Below are 25,442 nucleotides of genomic sequence, written 5' to 3'. Positions count from 1 at the left end.
GCAGGTGATGGTTTACTGCCCCAGCCGGTGATACCAAAGTTTACTTATCCTTTTAGCATCTTTCAAGAAAGTTGACTTTCTCACGGATAGAAACCCTTTGCAGTTCCGGTAAAGAAATAATTTTTTAAAACGTTGTTGACATCATTAAGGAAGTATACGTACATGTTGGGAAGTACTTCTAGAATATCACCTAAAATTTAAGTCGTAAACTGCATTCCAGTATTTTTCCTTAAAAATTTTATGCTGTAGCACATCACGCTCCACCTCACGGGAGGGAGGCGCAGATCCATTCGCTTCAGTGATTCTCTTTCCCTGTAAGTGACAGTGATTTACATATTCTCCCTTTGTGGTTCTTGGAGCAACGTCACCTAAGGGTTTCTCGTTTCTTACAAACAGAGACAAAGAATATTAAGGTCGCATTTTGTTCTTTGTAACTAATTACTTCCCTTTCGAATCCCTCCTAAGGTTAGGGAAGAATACTCACCTTTGTCTTTATTAAGGTTTCTTATTCTAATCAGATGCCTTCTTCAGGCTGGAACGTCTGTCTTTCCCTCTCATGTGTCTTTTACCATTTCTCCGTTGAAAGGTTCCCCATCCTGCTTCTTGGTAGACGCAGGTGGAAGCATGTCCCTAGCTCCCAGCCACACCTGACACTGGTACGATCCTCCAGCAGTCACAGATCAGTACAGATGATGGTTCCTCTTGTGCCTTTCTTACAAAGCTTAGCACCCTCTGCATTATTGCCTAATAGGACCACACTCTGAGTGACGCCCCCAAAGGCCAGACTGTCCCCATGTCCTCTCAGCTGGGAGGGACACCGCGGGGCACTTCCCGGCCGGCGTGGCAAGCCCAGTCTCCCCCATCCTCTGCGGGGGTGGTGCAGAAACAACTGACCGTCCGCATCCTCGCGTTCCGCAGCCACGAATTCAACCAACCGTGATCAAAATACAATTTTAATTCCAGAGAATTCCCAAAAGCAAAACTGGAATTTGCCACCTCGGCTCTTTGCACAGCATTTACGTTGTCTTAGGTATAATGAGGCATCCAGAGATGGTCTAGAGTATAGGGGAGGGTGTACGTAGACTGTATGCAAATCTGCCATTGTGTATAAGGGACTTGAGCATCTGTGGATTTTGGTACCCACGGGCGTCCTGGAACCAATCCCTTGTGGATACCAAGGGACGACTGTATACTTTCTCTTCAGCTACCTCCACTGCCCCCAAAGCCTCCAGACGTCACCGTTTCATCTGTTCCAGGACATTCTGGTTGCCTTCGTGTCTTCGTGGTTCAGTGTGGAGTGGCAGCCTGACAGCTGCTGCAGGCCTTAGAAGCAGTAAAACCCTGTCTCCACTGGCAGGTGTCCTGCACGTGTGGGCACGGTCCCTGCCAGATGCACATATGTGTGTCCCACGCGTGTGTGTAAATTCTGTCAATTGTTAGATCTCCGTTGGGACTCGTGGCCGTCCCTCAGGGTCCTGGGAACTTCCGGAAGTTTCTTCAGATGCTCAGTAGCTCCTTTGTCTGCTCTGCAGGTCTGGCGTCCCCCACTGCCATCACCCCAGTAGCGTCCCCTATCTGCAGTAGAACGAGGGGCACCACGCCAGTTTCCAGACCCCTGGAAGGTGAGTCACCAGGCACCCAATGGGCCAAGAGGTCTGTGGTCAGAAGAGCCCTCCGTGTTTCTCTCACCTGTGTTTTCTACTTGCCTAGATATCGAAGCCAGACCAGACATGCAATTAGAATCAGACCTCAAGTTGGACAGGCTGGAAACCTTTCTGAGAAGGCTGAATAACAAAGGTACACGCCAGGAGCCAGAGGGAAGCTTGGGTTCATGTGCTTGTAGCCAGTGTGACTCGGGGTTCAGTGGGTAGCTCAGGAAGCCTAGGAACACCTGCCCTGCTCTCAGAGTCTCTAAATCCCGGATTGCTTTTTCTCCTCAGCTAAATTGTCTTCTATTATGACGTCACCAGTTCATACTGTAAGCATTATCTTTGTTGTTAGGTTTTAAGAAATGAAGTTACTGGTCAACATTGATTAGATTACCAAACTCTGGTTCACTTGCTAATGAACTCAGTAGGGAGCCCCCAATAACACATTTGTTCCTGGATCTAAACCCTTGCGATGGACTTCCCTGTTGGCGCAGTGGTTAAGAATCCGCCTGCCAATGCAGGGGACACGGGTTTGAGCCCTGGTCCGGGAAGATCCCACATGCCGCAGAGCGGCTGGGCCCATGAGCCACAACTACTGAGCCTGCGCTCTACAGCCTGCGAGCCACTACTGAGCCCACACGGCACAACTACTGAAGCCCGCGTGCCTAGAGCCCGTGCTCCCCAACAAGAGAAGCCACCTCAGTGAGAAGCCCGTGCACAGCAACGAAGAGTAGCCCCCGCTCGCTGCAACTAGAGAAAGCCCGCGCGTAGCAACGAAGACCCAACGCGGCCAAAAATAAAATCAATTAATAAATAAATTTATGAAAAAGAAGTAAATAAACCCTTGGGATGTCATCCAATCAGGATTGTAGACTCGGTAATTTTGCCTTTAACCCTGAAAGCAGATTATTACACGAAATCAACGTGAACTTGGGCCTGATAAACTTTCAGTCGTATATGTCAATTTCCAGTAAGGTAGCAGCTGCTATTATAATCACAAATGATTTCTAAAAGAAATTTCTAGTGAATAAATAAAGATTTCAATACAAAAGTCCATGAAGTATACATAATAAAAGAATAACATGCAGAAATAGCCTCATCTCTTAATGAAAACGTCCAGTACTTGCAATTTATCAAATACTAAGCACTGGAGTCCCTGCTATTGACAGTGACCCCTATAGGTTGAAAATAATACCGACAACCACCTGAAACCAGAAATACAAAAGTGTAATATAACAACAAAGCTGGCAAGGCGAAGAATGCAAACGAGTCAGAGTTTATTACCTACATGTAACGGTGATCTAGCCCCGGGGGTCGGCAAACTAATCCAGCTCACCTCCTCTTTTTGTAAATAAAGTTTTATTGGAACACAGTTGTGCCCATTCCTTAGCATATTGGTAATAGTTGCTTTTGTACTATAGCAGCAGGGTCATGTAAGGGGCGACACAGGTCAAATAGACTCCCGTGCAAAGCCTAAAATATTTACTACGTGACCCTTTGCAGGAAAAGTTTTCACCAAGCCCTGATCTAGAACGAGGCTGAGCTAGTTCTGCGTCCAAAAGAGCAAAAAGAGCAGGTTCAGAAATTCCCGGTGCGCTGGAGCCTCCATCCCTCCTAGCACTCACAGTGCACGCTCTGTTCAGACGGAAAGTCCTCTCCTGAGAAGCCAGCTGATACCCAGGAAGCATCTACAGAACCCTGGACAGCCCTGTCATGTTTGCTCCACTCCTGGACCTTAGCGGGAAGAAAATCATTTTTAAGATTCAGTGAAGCATAGTTGGAGTCATGTTTTTACACGAATCTCAGGTCATTGATTTGCTTGTTTGTCGGTAGTTGGTGGGATGCAAGAAACGGTCCTCACCGTCACCGGGAAATCCGTGAAAGAGGTGATGAAGCCGGACGATGAGGAAACCTTTGCCAAGTTCTACCGCAGCATGGATTCTGCTCTACCGAGAAGCCCCGTGGAGCTGGACGAGGACTTTGATGTCATTTTCGACCCTTATGCCCCCAAGTGAGTTATTTCATTTCCCATCTTTCACCCCTGGAGCACGGATTCCTTCACTGGTCTCCACACAGCACTTCCTCGGGAATCTTCTCTCACTGTTACCTCCTTCTGCGATAGAACTTCATTACAGCCAGCCTGATACCAGCCAAGGTTCTTGGCCTCCCCCAGTCAATAGAAATTGATCAGAGGCCAGACAGGAAATTCAGGCAGGGCCTTATTGGGACCCCTGCTGCAGCAGTGGGGAGAGAGAACAAGTAACAGGTTCCCTTGCTCGCTCCCCGAGGTGGGGTGAGCTGCTTCCTTATATGGGGAGAGGGCAGGGGCGGGTCCAGGGGTCAGGCTGGAGGCGTGGCTTAGGTGGCTTGCCCACCCCTTCGGTGGTGGTGTGTGTATAGGGCATGGGCAGTGCCCTGCTTTGGCTCCTGGTACCCTGTTTTTGCTCCCTGCTCTTCAGAAGCAGCAGTTGGGTTTTTTGGTCTTTCTGTATCCTTTGTCCATAATTTGGCCCAATTGCACATGCACAGTTATTTTTAGTCCCTTATCGTTTTTTGTATTTTGTTGCTTGAGGAGAGGCGTGTGTCCAGGTGCAAGCCCTGCAGCAAAGGGTCTCAGGTCTCAGGTCCCAGCCCGTCTCAAAATCACTATTCTCTAGAACCAGACACTGGGCTAGACAGAGCTTGCGTACCCAGGACAGACGTCCCCTCCGGCAGAAAGCCTTGCATCCCCACCACATGCCTGGTCCATAAAAATAAAGTGACTGTGTTTATCACGTCACTCAAATATTGTTTTGCAGACTTTATGAACACTGGTTAGCAGAAATTTCTATGCCTTTCTTCATTTGACATGTCAAATTCTTACTCAACTTTGCAAACTGTTTGGATCACCTGGGCTCTAATGAATACAGCTAACTGGAAAATCAATGAAACGTGTTACTTAATTTGCAATCATTGATAAGATCAATAGATCTGAGGGTTTTCTCAGTGATGTCCCAGGGTCCCTCTTCACGCAGGAACGTGACTAAACCACCAAAGAGTGTTCATGGCGTTAGGATTCCCTTGGTTGTGATTGCCACAAAGAAAGCCAAGTCCAGCTGGCTGCAGCAGCAGAGAGGCGTGGAGGGAGTTACAGGTTCACCCCTGGAAAAGCGCAGGCATGAACTCAGGTTCCGGGGGCTCAGAATGAGGTCTCTCGCACCTGGTTCCTTTAGGCTGGCTTTCCTCTCAGTCAGGCTGTCACCACGTGGTAGGTGGTCACCCCTCACTCCAGATTTATATCCCATCTCCTTGGCCACTGCCAGCACAGGCAGCTGACCTGCCCAGCCTTCCCAGAAGAAGTTCCAGGCTTGATTTTCTTGGGTTTGCATCCAGCCCTACAGCCATCATTGTGGCCAAGGGGATGGAAGATGCTGATTGGCCAGCAGTGGGTGGTCTCTGGATTCCCCCTCCGGAGCCAGGGTAGGGGACAGGGCATGGAGGGAGATGGTTCCCCCAAAGGAAAGTCAAGGAGCTCTTACGAGAAGCAGGGAGAATGTGCTGGGTGAGCTTATAACCCCACGGCCATCCACCACGTGTATCTGTTGCCCACAAATTTTTCAGAGTGCCCGTCTCTTCCGGAAGTCTGCGTGGTTATCATAAATGTTTCCTTAAGCTGCTCCTGATACCTGTTTTGCATTTTTCAATGTGTTCAGTTTCTTTCAATTTGCTACCTTAAGAAAATGAACAATTTGCCATTCCCCACCTTGAAGTAATATTTTGGGTATTTGCATACATTGGTAGTGAACCATTGCTCAATCTTCTCCTCACCCAGATATTGTTTACATGGTTACATGTAATTCAAACATTGATATGTATGTTCACACACACACACACACAAACACACACACACACACGACAATGTTCTGTATGAAAGAAGACCTCCAGGTACAGAGATCCATGCACTTAAGACATTAAAAGCAGCTGGAATCTGCTGGGAAACCATGTGACTGGGTCCACCCCTCTCCCGGTGTCTGGTCTTCTGCCCCAGAGAGCTGAGTGTGCGTGTGTGAGGGTCATAGTTGGTTTTGTGGGCCTCTTTTATTTCAATATATTTTTCAAAATAGTGCTTATTTTCCAGAGGGGGGCAGTGGGTCGAGAGGAGGCTCAGTGATGGGGAGCTTGGGGAGGGAACTGGGAAACTTGCATGGAGAGAAAGCTGAGTCTGGTGGAGAGAGGGTTAAATCAGGAAGCAGTGGCTGGCTGTCCATCCGCGGAGGGCTTACTGGAGCCCAGAGGAGGAGAGGTGGTCCTATTCCGGCAGGAGAAGTAGTGATCAGCGTGTTGTGGGTGCGATGAGAGGGAAGGACCGCACCCTTCAGGGCTGTCCAGGAGGGGGATGGGCTGCCCCAGAGGCACTGGCCGCTCCTCCAGCTGGAGACCACGGGGCGTGGTGAGAGCCGGGCTCCAGGCGTGGGCTGGCATCTGGAACTAAATGGGCTTCAGTCTCCCACCTCCGAGATCCTCAGTGGAGGGGTGATGGGAGGGGAGGAACTGTACGATTATAACGAAGTCAAGAACTAAAATCGCGGCACCCGCCGCTTCAGCTCAGACACACGCAAGCCACCAGGCGTGGGTGACACTGCAGCCCCAGGCCACACCAGCTCTGCTCTGCCTCTTAGGTTGACATCCTCTGTGGCTGAGCACAAGCGTGCGGTGAGGCCCAAGCGCCGGGTTCAGGCTTCCAAAAACCCCCTGAAGATGCTGGCGGCAAGGGAAGATCTCCTCCAGGGGTACACGGAGCAGAGACTGAACGTGGCCTTCGTGGAATCAAAGCGTATGAAAGTCGAAAAGAGTGAGTATCAGGGCCATCCCCAGCTGTGCACTCGGGAACCGGGGAGCAGGTGACTCTGTCCTCTCCTTTCCCTGCCTTGCAAAGGCCAATGACAGCGCCCAGAGACTCTCGTGCAAGAAAAATGAGCAAGTCTGTACACACACGTGCACACCTGCAGAAACTCTGCTTGGAACGGAAAGGCTTGCAGTGTGGCCCATCTATTCACTGACATCAAATTATCCTGTTTTGTTGAGTTTTCTTTCAAGAGGTTGGAGGAAAGGGAGGTTGCTGGGCTTTGCAATTCAACCCATTTCCAAACACAGCAATTCTTCACTTGATCTTATTCTAGAGCAAATGATTCGCTCTCTCAGGGGCAAGTGTCCCAAATCTCTGTTTCTGCATTATTAATTAATGCAGAAACCGGTGCTCTTCACATTGTTTTGGGCAGGACCCTCGGGCTCCTTGGAGCTGGGGTGTGGGCTGTGGGGGAGTCGGGAGAGTGGGATGGGGCAGTGAATGGAGCGTGGGAGCAGGCCTGAGGTTTTCATCCCACTTCAGACTAAACCTTCGGCTTCTATCTGCCTGGTCCTGTGGGGCTCCCCGGTTCTCAGACTGGTTTTCCCAGCGGAGCTAATGGCATGCATAATCTTGTTATTCGGAAGATTCTTGCTGTCATTTTTATTTTCCTATAGCGCTCATAAACCTACTTACTAAAGTTTATTTTTAGAAATAGTCTTTGGATGAAGTGGTTGAGTCTTTCCATTATAACTGTTTTACTAAATAAGATATTACGAAATCTCTGTGCCATACGAGTTGTCAGGTAGTGTTATATTTCTTCAGCGTTAGAACCTCATCCCAGCAAAATAATTTTCTGAGTTTCTCTCTAGCATATGCATAGTTTTTTAAACAATGAGCTGGAGAAATAAAGGTTTCTTGGCACAAGTTTTATGTACTTTAACTGTATCTCCACTTTTTGGGGACACATGTACATTTGTTGGTCCACACTGAAAATCCAGCATCTTGTTACAATCTTAAATCTGAGAGCAGGTGATCTCAAGAGATCATGTAGTTGTTCACTTAGCCTCCAGAGAAAGATGAGAACTAAACCATGCCTACAAGGTGCCTGCTTTTCTGCATATAAAGACTTTGGATGGAAGATGTCTAACAGTCTCCCTTAGGAATGCGTTTTCAGCATCTAACACTGTGAGGAACGATAACAGCTTTAGTGGAATTGCAGCGCGAGTCCAGCTCCTGATTTTATACTGATGTGGCTGGTCCACAGGGCCACTCAGTTCTTGTCTCTCTGCATGGCCAGGGTGACACTCTCCAGCAAGCATTTACACTTTCAATCCTATGTTTAATTCCTAACACAAGCTTCACTGCATAGTTAATCAGACTGGAGTGTGTTTTCCCCATCAGGATTAACTTGAAAGGAAAACAGGAGAGAGTCACTTATGCACGATCGCTGGGTGTAAACACTGTCATTTCTCCTGAATGTCTTGCTTCCCCTGCACTGTGTTTCCTCCTTTGACCCTCCCAGTGTCCGCCAGCTCCAACTTCTCAGAAGTCACCCTGGCGGGATTAGCCAGCAAAGAAAACTTCAGCAACGTCAGCCTGCGGAGCGTCAACCTGACGGAACAGAATTCCAACAATAGCGCGGTGCCCTACAAAAAGCTGATGCTGTTACAGGTTAAAGGTATTTAGAGCAGCAGAGAGAATGACACACGACCAGGGATTTTAGTCTGGTAACATCGGGAGGCCTGACGTCCCCCTACTTGCCCGAAGGGAGAAGGGAACGCATGCTTCTGGAGAGCCCACCGGGTGCCACCTCATCTCACATCAGCGTCACAGAATCCCACTAGGTGGGAAACATTACGCCCGCGTGGTAGCGCTTCCTGACGCGCCCGAGGCCCCAGCAGCGGCTGAGCAGCAGGGCTGGCTTTGAACCCTGGTCTGTCTGATTCCAGAACCTCAGCTTTTGCTGCTGCTCCGCTTCCCGTGGCCCCGGCCGCACACTGCATGCGGTCGCCAGGCACCCCCTCAGCCACCAGAGTGTTCTCTCCATCTGTCCTCCTCGCCAGGGTCAGCAGAAGTTAGGGCAGCAGGATGGAGAGAGGGCCGTCCCTGAGGAAGGGATCAAGGGAGCATGGGGCAGGGGGTCTCAGCAGCTCCAGCACCCTCCCTCCTCCCTCCCTCCCTCCCTCCCTCCTCCCTCCCTCCCTCCCTCCTCCCTCCCTCCCTCCCTCCCCTCCCTCCCTCCCTCCCTCCTCCCTCCCTCCCTCCGCCTCCCTCCCTCCCTGTCTCCCTCCCTCCCCCTCCCTCCCTCTCTCCCTCCCTCCCCCTCCCCCTCCCTCTCTCTTTCTCTCTTTCTCAACCTCTTTTGCTTTCTCCCTCCCTGTCTTCCTTCCTTCCTTTCCTTCCTTCTTTCTCTCTCTCTTCCCTCCCTCCCTCCCTCCTCCCTCCCACTCCCTCCCTCCCTCCTCCCTCCCCCCTCTTTCTCTCTCTCTTTCTCAACCTCTTTTGCTTTCTTCCTCCCTGTCTTCCTTCTTTCCTTTCCTTCCTTCTTTCTCTCTCTCTTCCCTCCCTCCTCCCTCCCTCCCTCCCTCCTCCCTCCCTCCCTCCGCCTCCCTCCCTCCCTGTCTCCCTCCCTCCCTCTCTCCCTCCCTCCCCCTCCCCCTCCCTCTCTCTTTCTCTCTTTCTCAACCTCTTTTGCTTTCTTCCTCCCTGTCTTCCTTCCTTCCTTTCCTTCCTTCTTTCTCTCTCTCTTCCCTCCCTCCCTCCCTCCTCCCTCCCACTCCCTCCCTCCCTCCCTCCTCCCTCCCCCCCTCTTTCTCTCTTTCTCAACCTCTTTTGCTTTCTTCCTCCCTGTCTTCCTTCCTTCCTTTCCTTCCTTCTTTCTCTCTCTCTTCCCTCCCTCCCTCCCTGTCTCTCTCCCTCTCTCTCTCTTCCTCTATCTCTTTTCCTTTCTTCCTTCCCTCCCTCTCTCCCTGTAGCAAGGAGCCCTAACCCACAACCAGGGGGGCTCTGGCTCTGCCCCAGTGACTTAGCTGCCTCGGGTGGCACTGCTGTAAATTAATGCTCAAGAAAAGCATGACCTGTCCTCTGCTTCGCTGGGGGTTTGCAGGGTGTGTCTGCGTGGCCACTGTCCTTTCTAGTGTATTTAAAAGACCCGTGAAAAGTGCACACCACCCGCCTCCGTTCCTACGTTGTGGCGCAGAGACTACACCATCAGTGTGATTGTGGAAAGATTGAAACCGTTTAGGAGGAGTTGGAACCTGCACAAGGCAGTGCTTCCCTCTGAGCTGAGTCCTCTCCAGACTCAAAGTTTTCGGTTTAGAGAAGAACTCCCAAGGATGCAGAGGCTCTCTGAAGGCCCTCGCCTTGCCCCGGCCCGCAGAGGCTGTTAAGTGTAGGAGGTGGGCTGAGTGGAGAGAGATCAGGAGATGAGTGGGGGAGGGGAAAGGAGGTGTTTGCTGGTGTCCCTTGGGGAGGGAACCTTAATTAATCTATTCACGTTCTGTCAAGGGACACTGCTAATGGTCCTGGGAAACATGGTGACCTCTGGGAACCTGCCACCAGGGAAGGTCATCGACGAGGCTATGCCTCTAAGTGCCCTGGGTCATGGGAACTCACGTGAACAGATGAGGCTGTTCAGGATGGGAAGTCGGGGGCGGGGATGCTTCGGACGCGGGGTGCTTCCGGGTCGGCCCTGCCGGGGCTGCGGGACAGTGCTCGTCTCTGGGGAGACGGTGACCCTGTGCCTCGTGCTCAGGAAGAAGACACGTGCAGACGCGGCTGGTGGAACCTCGCGCTTCTTCCCTCAACAGCGGGGACTGCTTCCTCGTGCTGTCCCCCCACCACTGCTTCCTGTGGGTCGGAGAGTTTGCCAACGTCATAGAGAAGGCGAAGGTCGGTATCTGAGGAACGAAAGTGGTCTCGTTTTGCATCTCCTTTAGACACAGGTAGAATGTTCTTCCAGTGGCCAGATCCCCAGAAAGCTTGTTAAACGTCCAGTGTTTCATTCAGGCGAGAGGGGACAGGCGTGTTTATCGTCCAGAAGGTCTCTGAAACGAGCTCCTAGTAAGTGCTTAAGGGGGATGTTTTAAAAGGAGTCTGACCTGTGCCTCCAGGTTGGAAGTTCTGCTTCATCCTTCTTTCTGTGGAGAAAAAGAACTGGCCCATCACTTCCAAGTTGTTTATCCTAGGTGTCTAGGAAGTCCTGCTGTGGGTCTATTGAATGAGACTTTAGTGGGAGAAGACCAGGGAGTGAGTATTTTTATTTGGGGTTTTCTTTCCCCTTTATTTATTTATTTTTAATTGAAGTCGAGTTGATTTACAGTGTTGTGTTAATTTCTGCTGTACAGCAAGGTGATTCAGTTATACATATATATACTTTTTCATCTTCTTTTCCATGACGGTTTATCACAGGCTGTTGAATGTAGTTCCCTGTGCTCTACAGTAGGACCTTGTTTTTTATCCATCCTCTATATGATGGTTTGCATCTGCTTATCCCACACTCCTACTCCATCCCTCCCCCACCCGCCCCCTCGCCCTTGGCAACCACAAGTCTGTGCTCTATGTCTGTGAGTTAATTTCTGTTTTGTAGAGAGGTTCATTTGTGTCATAGTTTAGATTCCACATATAAGTGATATCATATGGTATTTGTCTTTCTCTTTCTGACTTACTTCACTTAGTATAATCATCTCTAGTTGAATCCATGTTGCTGCAAATGGCATGGTTTTGTTCTTTTATGTGGCTGAGTAATGGGATGGGTATTCTTAAAATCTTCATGAATGATCTTTTGAATTTGAAGACGGACAGGTGTTGCTGTAAAGAATGGATGCCCCCAGTCCTTTCGTTCCATTTTCTTGACTTTTAGACAGTCCCCAGCCGCCAGTGCCCCCGGACCCTGTGGTCACAAGGTTTTCCTTCCAGACACGCTGCCTCTCTGCTCTGATTTCAGCGTTGCCCCTCCCTCTGACCGTGGGCTTGTCTGCCCAGGTAACTGTGTTCCTCTCTCTTTTTAGGCCTCAGAACTCGCAAGTTTAATTCAGACCAAGAGGGAACTTGGTTGTAGAGCTACGTATATCCAAACTATCGAAGAAGGAATTAACACACACACTCATGCAGCCAAAGACTTCTGGAAGCTTCTGGGCGGCCAAACCAGTTACCAGTGTAAGCGTTTACTGCATCTCAGAGAATGAGACTTGCCTACCTTTCCTCCTCGCCTGCTTCCTTCTCCCAAACCAGCCTCCCTCCAGTGGGAAACATAATGTCCTCTTCCCGTTCTTACCCCAAAGCTGCTGGAGACCCAAAGGAAGATGAGCTCTATGAAACGGCCATAATAGAAACCAACTGCATTTACCGACTAATGGATGACAAACTCGTTCCTGATGACGACTACTGGGGGAAGATTCCAAAGTGCTCCCTTCTGCAGGCAAGAGAGGTACAGTGAGTGGTCTGCCCTTCGGCAGGAAAGCCCTTGGCCCCGGGCTGCCCGCTAAAACAGGCAGTAAGTACCGCCAGACGCTAGCCAGGGATGGCACTCGCTGCACACCAGACATCTTTTTATTTTTATTAACTTGTATCTTACATTGGAGTCTAGTTGATTCACAGTGTTTTTTTAGTTCCCGGTGTACAGCAGAGTGATTCCGTTATACATATACATGTATCCTTTTTCACATTCTTCTCCCGTTTAGGTTATTACAGAATATTGAGCAGAGTTCCCTGGGCTATACAGTAGGTCCTTGTTGGCTGTCTGTTTGAAATATAGTAGTGTGTACATGCAGAGACATCTTTGTAAAGGCTACCTACCAATCTGTGATTTCAAACCGTTACTGCCATCTTAGATGCTGATACCGAATTCCGAATGTTGTTCATTGAAGGCTTTTCTGTTTTAGGCCAGATGGAAATACGACTTAGTCCCGTCTCTTGATTTTTGTATAAACATTAAATATCTTTCAGTCCTTAGGTTTCAGGAGACATAGGTGTATCTATAGTGTGTGCGTTTGCCAAGTAATGTGCTCATTTTTCCTCTCACACCAGCACATATTTATTTTTACAAAATTACATATATTTCCAGCACCACTAAGTTTTTTTTTTTTTTTTTTTTGTCTGCACCACTCAGCTTGCGGGGATCTTAGTTCCCCGACCGGGGATCAAACCCGAGCCCCTGGCAGTGGAAGCTGGAGTCCTAACTACTGGACCGCCAGGGAAGTCCCACCACTAAGTATTCTGAGTGTTGAGAAAAAAACGGGAAGACGCAAAAGGACTTTAAATTTAATTGGGTAGAAGGCTAGCAGAAAGGATGTAATCCAAAGATAGACTGATTGTATGACAAATTTAAACGGAGAAAAAATGTCACAGAAAAAGACATAATCAGGAATGATTTTAAAGAGAAGGTGAAATTGAGCCTAGTTTGCAGTTAAGTAGAATTGGGATCGCTGGAAATGAAGAAAGAAATTATTCTAGGAAGAAAGCGTAGAACAAACCAACAGGTATGTAAATAAGAGCACTGAGTTCATGTATTCATTCACCAAACACTTAGTGAGCCCGACGGTAAATACGTTAATGAGTACAGTATGTTCTTTGCCCTTGAGGGCCCTAGAATTGTATAGGGGAGAAAAGACATCACTGGGTCCTCAGTGCCATGTGAAGCGACCCTTATGAGCTAAGTGAGTGAATGACAAAGGAGGAAAGGCGGAAGGAAGGGCGGGGCCAGGGAGGAAGACCTGCTTAAATAGCTGTGAGGAATCAGAAGTGTTGGGCAGCCCATGTGTTTGGAGGAGGGGTGTTAACCTGGGCATTTAGGACCACAAGACAGAAGTCATCCCCGCAGGGCAGAGGCTGGCTGGGCTGTGCCTGTACTGAGTGCTTCGTTAGTATTTGAATCATCACCTGCTGGACTCACGGTCACTAGGGACCCTGGTTCAACGAGAACATGCCCTTGAAGTGAACACGTCCTTCCGTGCCATTTCCCCAGGTCCTGGTGTTTGATTTTGGGAGCGAAGTTTACGTGTGGCACGGGAAAGAAGTCACATTAGCGCAACGGAAGATAGCCTTTCAGCTGGCAAAGCACTTATGGAACGGAACCTTTGACTACGAGAACTGTGACATCAACCCCCTGGACCCTGGAGAGTGCAACCCGCTCATTCCCAGGTACCGCTGGGGCCCTGGGCAGCCGAGGCTCCCACCGCAGTGTTCAGCCTTCACCCTTCAGGGGTTTTAGTTTTCATAAGTGATTGCAGGGCAGTACCACAAGTATTCACAACGAGAACAGTGCTTTCGCTTCTCCCTAAGAGATACAGAAATATGGACGGTGTGGTCGTCTGGAAGGTGCTCCTGTTATATTTCAGTTCTTGAAGGAGACAAATCGATGGTACCTGCAGTATTCAGGTGCTGCTGTCACGTATAATCTGTTGTTTAAACCAATGACTTGCTGACCTGAAAAGCTTGCCAGGCCCTGGAATTCAGCCGTGGGTCTGAAGGTGCAAAAGCAACGCGTCTCTTTCTGATTTCACACCTTCCAGCCCAGCCCTTGAATTCCATTTAGCTGGCAGTAGATGATGCCTTTTGGGGGGAGGGAGGATGCGGTATTGAAATAATGGCTGTAATTATAATATTTCCGACAGTCTACTGGACTTTTAAAAGTCATTTTGGCAAATCAGCCAAAGGTGCACGAAACTCTCAGAAATACGGTCATGAAAACAGGAATTCTTACACGCAAAGGACCATTGTTTATCTCTTAACTACCAGGAAGAAAGAGAAGTGCGTTTAAACCATGCATATGCCACGTAATGGGTCAGAAATTGCACATTAAAACTGCTTTGTGATGTTTCCAGTTGAACTGACACACAGATTTCAACCTTCCTACCTAGTTTCCTATTTTAAAATACAATTATTGATTTTATTATTCATTGTCATTATAGAAACAAAGGGATGTCAGTGTAGGTGAAAAGGTTTCAAATCCTTTTCAAGCGAGTGCACATTTAACATAAAATTAGTACTGAAACAACTAGTTTTGTAAGGCCTAAAGGTAAGACTAAAAAGAATGTTCTAGTTGGTATAGTAAAAAAAAACATACTGCAGCATAAAATCTGTGTGATGGACGATTTATATTTAGTCGTGACATCATCCGAGATCTGAAGGTAGATGAGTGGGCACCTAACCCGCTGGCTCTCAACGTCTCCCAGATCGGAAGCACCGGAGAAGCTTTAAAACAAAAAAATGCATGTGCCGGTCCTGGCCCAGGAGCTGTGTTTTCAGTTTGGGTGGGGTGGGGTTTGTGTGTCAGTACGTCTTAAAAGCTCCCCCCGGGATTTGAAGGTACAGCCAAGGTAGGGCGCCCCGCCCTTCTTCACCGAGGAGTCATGACTTAGCCCAGCTCAGACCTGCAAGTCAGGACGGAGGTAGAGAGCATCCAGCGTCACACCCTCCTGCTGCAGACCTGCCCTCTGCCCCCTGACCTCACGCATCCAAGATGCATTGCTAAGCTGAGACCAAGCGTCTTTCCATAGGCACCTTAGCAAGTCTGCCCAGCGGAATTTATACAAAAGACAGTCACTCCGCTATTTTCTGATAAGGACCACAGCCTTCAGGGTAGCCCTGAATTTTCCACAGTTGCTGGTATTTGGTTCCTAAGTCCCGGGAGCCTTGGCAGTGGAAGTATTTGCACACAGTGCCTTTTATCCTTTCAGTCCCCTTTGAAACGGGCAGCCCCCCTTGATGTGCCTTAGCCATGATGCCAGAAACTGTGGTCTGGACCAGACAGGACGTGACGAAGCACGTCAGGGGCCACCGCGGGGCCCAGGAAGCACTGCCCCTCGGTCTGATGGCCCCAATCCACAAGCCAGGGTTGGTCTGGAAGGATGGGAAATGCCTGCACCCTAACCTCAGGGCTCACCGCCTTCCCGCACCCTAACCTCAGGGCTCACCCCCTGCCCGCACCCTAACCTCAGGGCTCACCCCCTTCCCGCACCCTAACCTCAGGGCTCACCCCCTTCCCGCACCTTAACCTCAGGGCTCACCCCCTTCCCGCACCCTAACCTCAGGGCTCACCCCCTTCCCGCACCCTAACCTCAGGGCTCACCCCCTTCCCGCACCCTAACCTCAGGGCTCACCCCCTTCCCGCACCCTAACCTCAGGGCTCACCCACGTCTCTTCTTGGCTCTGCGCATTTCTGAGCGAGCTGTGTTCCGAGCTCAGCGTCAGACTCTGAGACCCCGAAGCGGTTCGGACCTCCCGACTGGGCTACGCTGCTTCCTTCCCCGTCCTTGTGCTCTGCCTGCCCGCTGCCCCGTCCAGTGGCCTAGAGATCAACATGCACACATTCACTTTATGATTGACGAGAGTGTGTTCACTTGGGGAACAGAGGAGAATTTCCTGTTCCTGGAGACTGGACGTCTCCATTGTAACGTGACTTACAAAAAGAGGATTCGGGGTGAGCATAAATTCTTCCACCTGTTCACTAACTTGACGGAAACGCGGCGAGCCCCCGGGGTGAGCACGGGTGGCGTAAAGGAGGCGAGGAAGCCACGCGTGTGACTCCTGCCTGTGCTGAGCTCCCAGCCGAGCGTGCTGCCCCCCAGGGGACCCCAACACGAGAATCTGCTGGAACGCCAGGCAGGTCCAGTCCTGCCGTGGGTCACATCACATTCAGGCACGTCAGCTCCAAGGACACAAAGCCCTGCAAGGCTTTGGGCTAAAATAGCAAAACGCCACTGATTGGGTCACATAAGTGAAAGCGAACTGTTTGCTCTGTCTACTGCCTATGTATTCTGCGTTCCTCTCACTCACCACGTGTGTGGGTTTTGGACTTCTCGGGCTCGGCAGGACTTGTCTGATCTTGGTTCTTTTCCCCTCCCCTCCCCTCCCCGACCCGCCCGACAGAAAAGGACAGGGGCGGCCTGACTGGGCGATATTTGGGAGACTCACGGAACACAACGAGACGATTTTGTTCAAAGAGAAATTTCTCGACTGGACGGAAATGAAGAGACCTAACGAGAAGAACGCCAGCGAACTTGCCCAGCACAAGGTATGTGGGACGATCAAGCCCCAACCTCAGGGCTTGGTCTGGGTCCCGGCAGAGGGGCCTTCATGCTAAACGCCTTCCTGGGGTTTTCCTAGGACAGCAAACCGGCCTCCAGTCATGTTCTGACTTCACGAGGTGAGAGCAGCCGTGTTTGCGGCTCCAGGTGTATGGCGGCCCGTTCACAGCCGTGGCTCTCTGTCCCCTAAACGCAGCCTTTCTTTAAGTGCCCCGAAACAGCCTGAGCGCTGTACTTGAGGCCGTCCCACCGCCAGCGCAGCAGTGTGGAGTGCGACGGGCTGCCGCCGAGCATCTCTGCGTTCTCTCCTAGGACGACCCGCGGGCAGAGGTCAAGCCTTACGACGTGACGCGGATGGTGCCGGTGCCCCAGACGACAGCCGGCACCGTGCTAGACGGGGTCAACGTGGGCCGGGGCTACGGCCTGGTGCAAGGGGACGACCGCGGGCAGTTGGAGGTCGCCAGCCTGTCGGTGGACGTCTGGCACATCCTGGAATTCGACTACAGCAGGCTCCCCAAGCAGAGCATTGGGCAGTTCCACGAGGGCGACGCCTACGTGGTCAAGTGGAAGTTCATCGTGAGCACGGCAGGTGGGTGAGCCACTCGCGTGTCCCTCGAGCCCCGCCGCGGGGATCGTGGCTGCCAGATACGGAGCGCGTGCCGTGTCTGCCCCAGCCGCGGGCGAAGGACCGGTCGAGGCCTGTTCCCTTTGAGAACCTCCTCGTAAACCTCGTGGATAGATTCCTAACACCCCACCGTGGCCGGCAGCGGTGACGTCTCCCTCTAGAAAGCCGACTGGCGTGGTAAGGTTCCTCTGCCGCCCTCGCCCCTCCCCTGCCCCGTCCCCAGAGGCTTCCTAGGAAAGCGATGATCTGTCCCCACATGACGGTCACCATGTGGCTGGATGCTGCCGCAATGAAAGCCATTAAGTAACACAGAGCCGACGCGTCAGTGCGGAAACAAAAGGGTGCCATGACGTCACAGTAAATCCACGCCCAGAAGACGTAGTCAGAATGAAAGGCGCATTTCCTCTGAGGCCGAGAGCGCTGACCGTGCTCTGTGGGTCTGGAGGAATAAAGACACGGTCAGAACTACTCGTGGTTCCCACGAGTGCTGTGCTCTTCGTGGCGAAACAACACACTCCGCGCTGTGCTCTGCGCTAGAGGCAGCGAGGGCGGACAGCCGCAGATTTGGGAGAAATAATCCCTTTTTCCTGCCAAGAAGAAAGCACGAATCAGGCCGTGCACAGTGTCCCGCAGCCCGGCGCATTTAGGAGACAGTTTATGACACAACTCGGTCGCTCCGAGATTCACTTGCCAAGGGAGTTCGTTCACCTCTTTCCAGCCCCGTTGCCGTCCGGGTGTGGCTGCCCCGCCGGGCACAGGGCGGAGGCCACGGTTAGCTGATCAAACACCTGCAGGCTTAGAGCCATTTGGTTTCTTTCCTAATGTATCTCTGTGGGTAAGACACCTTTTAAAATTTATCTTATTGAAACATAGTTGATTTACAATGTGGTGTTAATTTCTGCTGCACAGCAACGTGACTCAGTTATATATATATATATGCTTTGTCATTGGATATTGAATAGAGTTCCCTGTGCTCTGCAGTAGGACCTTGTTGTTTATCCATCCTATAGACACTAGTTTGCATCTGCTCACCCCACCTCCCAGTCCGTCCCTCACCCCCCTGGCAACCACAAGTCTGTTCTCTATGTCTGTGAGTCTGTTTCCATTTCGTAGATAGGTTCATCTGTGTCGTATTTTAGATTCTACCTATAAGTGGTATCATATGGTATTTGTTTTTCTCTGTCTGACTTACTTCAGTTAGTTTGGTAATCTCTAGGTCCATCCATGTTGCTGCAAATGGCATGATTTTGTTCTTTTTTATGGTTGAGTAGTATTCCATTGTGTGTATGTGTATGTATGTGTGTGTATATGTGTGTATGTATGTGTGTGTGTATATATATATATATATACACACACACACATACACACACACCACATCTTCTTGATCCATTCATCTATCAGTGGACATTTAGGGTGCTTCCATGTCTTGGCTGTTGTGAATAGTGCTGCTATGAACATTGGGGTGCAGGTATCTTTTTGAATTATAGTTTTGTCCAGGTATATTCCCAGTAGTGGGATTGCTGGATCATATGGTAATTCTATTTTTAGGTTTTTAAGGAACCTCCATCCTGTTCTCCATAGTGGCTGTATCAATTTACATTCCCACCAGCAGTGTAGAAGGATTCCCTTTTCTCCACACCCTCTCCAGCATCTGTTACTTGTAGAGGTTTTAATGATGGCCATTCTGACCGGTGTGAGCTGGTACCTCATTGTGGTTTTGATTTGCATTTCTCTAATAATTAGCCATGTTGAGCATCTTTTCATGTGCCTGTTGACCATCTGTATGTCTTCTTTGGGGAAATGTCTATTTAGGTCTTCTGCCCATTTTTCAATTGGGTTGCTTATTTTTTGTTGTTGTTGAGTTGTATGAGCTCTTTGTATATTTTGGAAATTAAGCCCTCATCAGTCACATCGTTTGCAAATATTTCCTCCCAGTCCATAGCTGTCTTTTCATTTTGTTGATGGTTTCCTTTGCTGCACAAAAGCTTGTAAGTCTGATTAGGTCCCATTTGTTTATTTTTGCTTTTATTTCTATTGCCTTGGGAGACTGACCTAAGAAAACATTGGTACGATTTATGCCAGAAAATGTTTTGCCTGTGTTCTCTTCTAGGAGTTTTATGGTGTCATGTCTTATGTTTAAGGAATAAGACCCTTCTTTTGGGTGTCAGTAAATATTCCTGGCCCTGCCTTCCAGAAGCATGTGGTATAAATGACGGGGGGTGGCGGTGGGCAAGTATGGAAGAGGTGCTTGCCTCCTGCTGGGGTAGGAGAGCTCCGTTCCCTGAATAGGACCTGGCGGCTGTGGGAAAGCCCAGCGGCCAATGGGCAGGCATCGGAGGTGGGGAGACGGACCGCAGGCCGAGAGGCACCGCTCTGGGCTTCACCACCCGCACTAGGTGAGTGCCTCACGGAGGCTCCGCGGGATGTGTTCTGTCCTTTCGCTAACTTCTCAGAAGAGAAACAGGACACCAAGATTAAGGAACGCCCCCTGCAGTCACACGGCTAGGAGAGAACAGGGCTGGACACTAAAAGCCCCTTTTTTTACCCAAGGAGGCCTTATAGCCTGGGTCTCAGTCTTCTCTCAGGCCCCACGTGCCAGCTGTGTAACTTGGGGAAAGTGACTTAACCTGTCTGAGCCTCGGTTTTCTCACCTGGAAAAGAGCTTCTAAGACCCGGCCCGCAGGGTCCCAGGATCTGGTGCGCGATGTTCAGCGCAGAGCCGACCGCTTACTTACGTGAGGCTACAGGAAATCATCATCGCTGACGTTCTCAGCAGGCAAAGCATAGTTCCTGCACTGAACCTGAAGATCAGACAGATAACGTGGCCCCGCCCCAAACGACAGCAGTTCTCAGAAGGTCTCTATGGTGGGTTTAGGCTGCTGAGTGCGTGCGGAGTTGGCGAGCTGAAGACTAATCTGTGCCGCGTGGCAATAAAGACAATAAGAGAGAATTAAGCGGGGAAGGATCTACTGACCTTTGGTGTCGTGGACCTGCACCCGTCGTTCTCCTCCTTAAGATACAGGAAGTGAAGGGACTTGGTGTTTTACAAAACCACACTGGGCACTACAGTTTGAAATTCAGTCGTTTCCTTACCTCAGCTGTTAGATATAAAACAAGAAGTAATGGTCTGTGAAAGGATGACTAAAACGATATGAAAATGAATGAACTTTAAAAACAGATCTCAGGTTTCTGAGGTCTTCCTTGACTATTTACTTGGAGACCCCTAAGAAACGCTGATTTGACCCAGGCAAATGCTTGCTGTATCTCTCCCCGGCGAACAGAAGGTACATGTCACGGCCTGATCCAGCAGCACCGTAATGGGCAAAGTGACAGCTTTGACCAAGCCCAGCTGCGGAGGATTAAGTGAGGCCGGGCAGCGCTCAGATTCCAGGCCGTCCCTCGGGGGGCAGAAAAGCGCGGCCCGATGGCATCCGCAGCTGCCCCGTGGTCGTCACGGAAGCCCCAGCCCCGCGGTGTCAGCTGGTCCAGCCCTCACGCTGCTCAGACCCCACAGGGGCCGCACCTGCCGACAGGGCTGAGCCCGGCGCCCCTCTGGGGCGGGCCCAGCAGACAGCAGTCCCGGGGGACACAGCACAGTCGCCCTGTTGGCAGATGCCGGGCAGCCTGCTCTTGCGAAGTGAACTGTGGCCCCCAGACTAGGGAGCCCAGAGGCCCCGGTGGTCAGTGTCCTGCCCCAGAGGCTGCCTCAGGCGCTGCAGGGTGTGACTCGTGTCCCCCCAGGGTCAGCAGACAGGCAGCTCTGGGCACCCAGGGACACTGCGTCAGGCCACGCTGGAGCGCCATCCAGGGGCCAAGTTCCTGTAGTAGGGGGTCGGTAAATGGGGTCCGGCTGCAAGACAGCGCCAAGAGCAGCTCGCTCTTCGTACCTCGGTTTTCTGTTACTTCGTAAACGCAGCTGCTGGCAGTGAACTTCCTCTTGAAAGCAGGGTGGACGCGGGATGCAGCGACACACTCAGTTCGGCCTCGGGGCCAGGCCGCAAAGATGATAGCCCAGCAGCTGTTACTATATAGCTTAGCCTTTAATTTGCTAAAATTAAAACGAAAGAAATGAGTCAAGAAGTAAGTTGTACATAGGATTAAATTTGGGGTATGCTGCAGAAAACTGCAAGGAAAATTCATGAAAACTTTTATGGGATATTTTTAAGGAAATACCCTCTTTTAGGTATATACACACAAGCCCGTTTTTGAATGTCAGGATGTAAAACATTGGTTGGTTATTCAAGCGTGAACGTGTATTTACACAAAGTGCTACCCAATTCCAAGATACGTGTCAGCTGCTGTGATCTGTGGTCTGTTTCATGCACATCTCTCCCCAGTAATCTAGTTGGCATGAGAGTGCGGGATTGCTAATCAGAGGTGAACGTTTGCTCCTACCTAAGTTAGCGAAGTTTCAGTGGAGTGGCTTCCAGGTTAACAGCGGACACGCATCATCTATTCAGGATGGTTTCTGTTCACTTTGCCCACTTCAAACTACACAAACTTGACCATTTCAGGTTCACAGTAGAAGGCACTAAGGGCTGAGCTTGGTCAGAATCCTTTAAGAATTCTCAGAATCATTTATGAAAATTGTCCTAGAGGACTTTGATAAAGGGCCCCCGCAAAAAAATCACCTAAGTATGGCCCCTGACCTCTTAAGAACTTGAAAACAATGAGCTTCCTTCTTACTTTCAAACCTCAAGACAGCTGTGACTGTGTCGGTGGGACTGGAGCTGAGGAGGACTGAGGTCGTATAGAACCAGGGGATCCAGTTCTTTTTTTTTTTTTTAATTATTTATTTAATTTATTTTTGGCTGCGTTGGATCTTCATTGCTGTGCACAGGATTTCTCTAGTTGCAGTGAGCGGGGGCTACTCTTCGTTGCGGTGCGTGGGCTTCTCATTGCAGTGGCTTCTCTTGTTGCGGAGCACGGGCTCTAGGCGCGCGGGCTCAGTAGTTGTGGCTCATGGGCTGTAGAGCGCAGGCTCAGTAGTTGTGGTTTGTGGGCTCTAGAGCGCAGGCTCAGTAGTTGTGGCATGTGGGCTCAGTAGTTGTGGTGCATGGGCTCAGCAGTTGTGGCTCGTGGGCTCTAGAGCGCAGGCTCAACGGTTGTGGTGCACAGGCTTCGTTGCTCCTTGGCATGTGGTATCTTCCTGGACCAGGGCTCGAACCCGTGTCCCCTGCATTGGCAGGCAGATTCTTAACCACTGCACCACCAGGGAAGCCCCAGTTATTATTTTTGATTGCTAACACGTGTGGGTACCATAGCCACCTGCATCCTCCCTGGGTTGACCCCACCTGGGGCCACCCGGGCATCTGAGTCGAGAACTTAGTCTCCGGATGCCCCATGGTCGCTGCCACTCGGGCCTCTGCTCGCGCACCTCCTCGGAAAGGTCTTCCCCCACCAGGCACTCGCAGCAGCCCTCCCCCGCCCCATGTCACATCCCGTCTTTTCCTCACGGCGCCTCCCACCCTCCGGAGCTGCCTTGCTCAGCGCCATAGCCCAGTATCCTGAAGAGTCCCTGGCACACAGTAGGTGCTCAGTAAGTATCTGCTGAATGAAGAAATGAGAGAAATCTGGAGAGAGATCTGTTCCTAAAGGTTGCAGTTTGGGGTCTGAAATACCATCTGAAACGACCACTTGCCCAGAGAACCTTCCGTGACTGCCCTTCAGTGGGGTCTGTGTTCTGTGTTCTGCTGACAGGTATCCAGTGCCTGCGAGGTCCCAGACAGTGAGGAGAACCAGCCCTTAATCCTGGCTACAGCCCTGGCGGCCGATATCATTTAAATCCCAGATTATTTTGTGAAAGCCATAGGTCAGCAATTTCTCTCTCCCCTTTCTGACACAACTTGGAGACTTCAAAGTGGTTTTTTTTACTAGAATAGTCTTAGCAGACTACATTTTCCCTTCGTGCTTAAAGCTGGCCCAGCAGTCGTTTGCAGTGTCTTTTCTCCCCCAGCTAATCTTCTGCCAAAGGATGGTGTCATGTGGAAAATGCGTCTGTCTTCGGGAGCCCTTGACCCTGCTCTGGCGTCCCCACTTTTCTCTGTCACACACTTGGATGGCCTGCCACCTCCCTCAGGATGACAGGTGTTTGTCTTAGGGTATCAGGAGGGCCCTGGAGATCATTTTTCTGCAGTTTGGAGGCTCAGGATCCGTTAGCTAGAAGAAAGGCGGTTTCTCGCTCCTCCGAAGCCATGATCGACGTTCCCCCCAGCTGTGAATGACTTTTCTCCCCAGCGCTGCGCCTTCACTGTTCGTCCTCACAGGGCCTGGAGGCCTGAGCTGGCACTGGCTCTCCTTGGGCTTTTTCTGCTGCTCACCCCGCGCTCTGCTCTTGTGTGTGTCCACAGTGGGAAGTCGGCAGAAGGGCGAGCACCCGGTCAGGGTGGCTGGCAAAGAGAAGCGCGTCTACTTCTTCTGGCAAGGCCGGCAGTCGACTGTGAGTGAGAAGGGCACATCGGCTCTGATGACGGTGCAGCTGGACGAGGAAAGGGGAGCCCAGGTAAGTCCTGGAGGCAGATGCGCCGGAAATGAGGGACTGGCCTTTCCGGGAGCCGCAGGGTGTGTGGCCTGGTCCCCTAAACACGAAGACAGTATCATCCAAAGCCCCTTTAATCCTGGTCTGGCTTCTCCAGGTGTCAGGGTCTGCCTCATCTTTCATCTCGCCACCCCCTCACCAGGAAGGCAGACCTCTCGCAATATGACCTTAAAGTACACCTGCAAATAGTAAATCCACAAAACAAGTGCAGAGAGCCCATGGGTGGTTTTTTTTTAAGTTTCCACTGGACTGATCAAGGAACTAAAACAAAGAGATGCCATTTTCCACGCCTCAAATGGCAGAGATTTTTAAAAGACTAGATCCAGGGCTGGCAGGGATTCAGTAGGACGGGTACCCGTGCCTGCTTCCACTGAGAAGTGTGAACTGCCATCCCGAAAGCAACCATGGCTTAGGAACCTTAAGATGCTCATACCCTTTGATCAGTGATTCCACGTACACAAACCCACCCTAAGGAGATATCAGGGATTGATGTAAAGTGTCTGCCCAGCATCTGCGTTCCTCACAGCAGCCTGAGTGATTTTTCTAGGACACATCAGATGGTGCCCCTCCTTGTCCTTCATCACACTCGGACTACCATCCGAGGGTCTCCCGGGGGTCAGCCCTGCACCCCCCTCCAACCTCCCTCTTCTTGCACCTGGTCAGTCTACTCCCACCTCCTTGCAGTTCCTAGACACACCTCTTTCCGCCCCCCCACCCCAGGGCCTTTGCACTGATTCCCCGGCCTGGAACACTCCCCCTGAAACCTTACACGATTCGGGTTTCTGTTTGAATGTCGCCTCCATGTTTTATCCACATCTCTCCCCATTTTCCTGTCCTCCTCTGTCCCTTTGCTCTGCTTCATTTTTTCATAGCACCTACCCCTACGTAAAACAACATTCATTTTGTTTACTTATTTATTCTTTGTCTTCCCCGTGAGCATGAAAGAGACTATGTCTGTCCTGGTCTTACCCACCGTTGTAACCCCAGGGCCTGCATGACGCCTCGCAGGTACCACTACCCCAAGTCAAGGTTTTGAAAGCATTTCTTTTTAATGTTTTGTCCCTTCCTTTATTACCAGTAATTAAGAGTTAACTCTGGGGTTTTGGGGACCATAACACCCTGTGCAGATCCTTTTACTATCTTGGATGAATAGTTAAAACTAACATCAGGAAAGAGAGCAGAGGAATTTTCTCCAGAAATAGATCCACACTCATTCAGCCTTCCAGGTTCCTAAGAACCAGTCCTCTTCCCTAGAAAGTGTTTAATGCAGATGTTCTACTATGGACTATATTTTCCAAGTAGCTTTCAGGGACAAACAGTTGTTTCATAGTGGATCATTTCAGCTGTTTTTTTTTTTTCTCGTAAAGGCTGTGAACGAATATGTTTTATCATGCCTTCAAAATCATCCTTAGAGTTTTGAGTCTTAATCTAATTGGAGCATTTAATTTTTTTATCAATCCAACGGATGGAAAAATCACTGCAGAAATAGAAAACACTGCCACAGAACGGCTCTTAATGACACAGAGGGGCCCTGAGATTAATAAGTTAACTCATGGTGAGAAATGTGTCCTACCTTTCAACGTTCCCCGACTGCCAGGCTCAGTAAACATTTCCTTGTTTAAGGGGATATACCTTGGCAAAGTGAGTCAGTTGACTCCGCCCTACGTACGTTCCTGTTACTCTGCTGCGTCTCACGCTGATGCCTAACTGTTGTGCTGACAGAGGCGCCGCTGAGTGACAGGCCCTGTGAGTGGACCAGAGCCTGCAAGAGACA

The 25,442-nt window shown here is 50.4% G+C and overlaps 1 protein-coding gene across 23 annotated transcripts in view; it reads left to right on the top strand.

The window, feature by feature from the left end:
- SVIL (supervillin) overlaps window positions 1-25,442 on the top strand; it is a 294,440-nt gene that overhangs the window by 256,773 nt on the left and 12,225 nt on the right. For all 23 annotated transcript variants that reach the window (XM_079915216.1, XM_079915221.1, XM_079915222.1 and 20 more), the window contains 12 exons: window positions 1,533-1,622; window positions 1,711-1,797; window positions 3,483-3,660; window positions 6,308-6,480; window positions 8,000-8,155; window positions 10,232-10,368; window positions 11,487-11,634; window positions 11,760-11,905; window positions 13,442-13,617; window positions 16,348-16,492; window positions 16,818-17,094; window positions 23,481-23,632. In XM_079915216.1, coding sequence (XP_079771342.1) covers window positions 1,533-1,622; window positions 1,711-1,797; window positions 3,483-3,660; window positions 6,308-6,480; window positions 8,000-8,155; window positions 10,232-10,368; window positions 11,487-11,634; window positions 11,760-11,905; window positions 13,442-13,617; window positions 16,348-16,492; window positions 16,818-17,094; window positions 23,481-23,632 — 1,865 coding nt within the window. The remainder of the gene's footprint in view (window positions 1-1,532; window positions 1,623-1,710; window positions 1,798-3,482; window positions 3,661-6,307; window positions 6,481-7,999; window positions 8,156-10,231; window positions 10,369-11,486; window positions 11,635-11,759; window positions 11,906-13,441; window positions 13,618-16,347; window positions 16,493-16,817; window positions 17,095-23,480; window positions 23,633-25,442) is intronic.

The sequence above is a fragment of the Stenella coeruleoalba genome, assembly GCF_951394435.1.
Source record: "Stenella coeruleoalba genome assembly, chromosome: 2".
In the NCBI taxonomy this organism is placed as follows: domain Eukaryota; kingdom Metazoa; phylum Chordata; class Mammalia; order Artiodactyla; family Delphinidae; genus Stenella; species Stenella coeruleoalba.
This window is presented reverse-complemented; position numbering and strand designations above follow the sequence as displayed.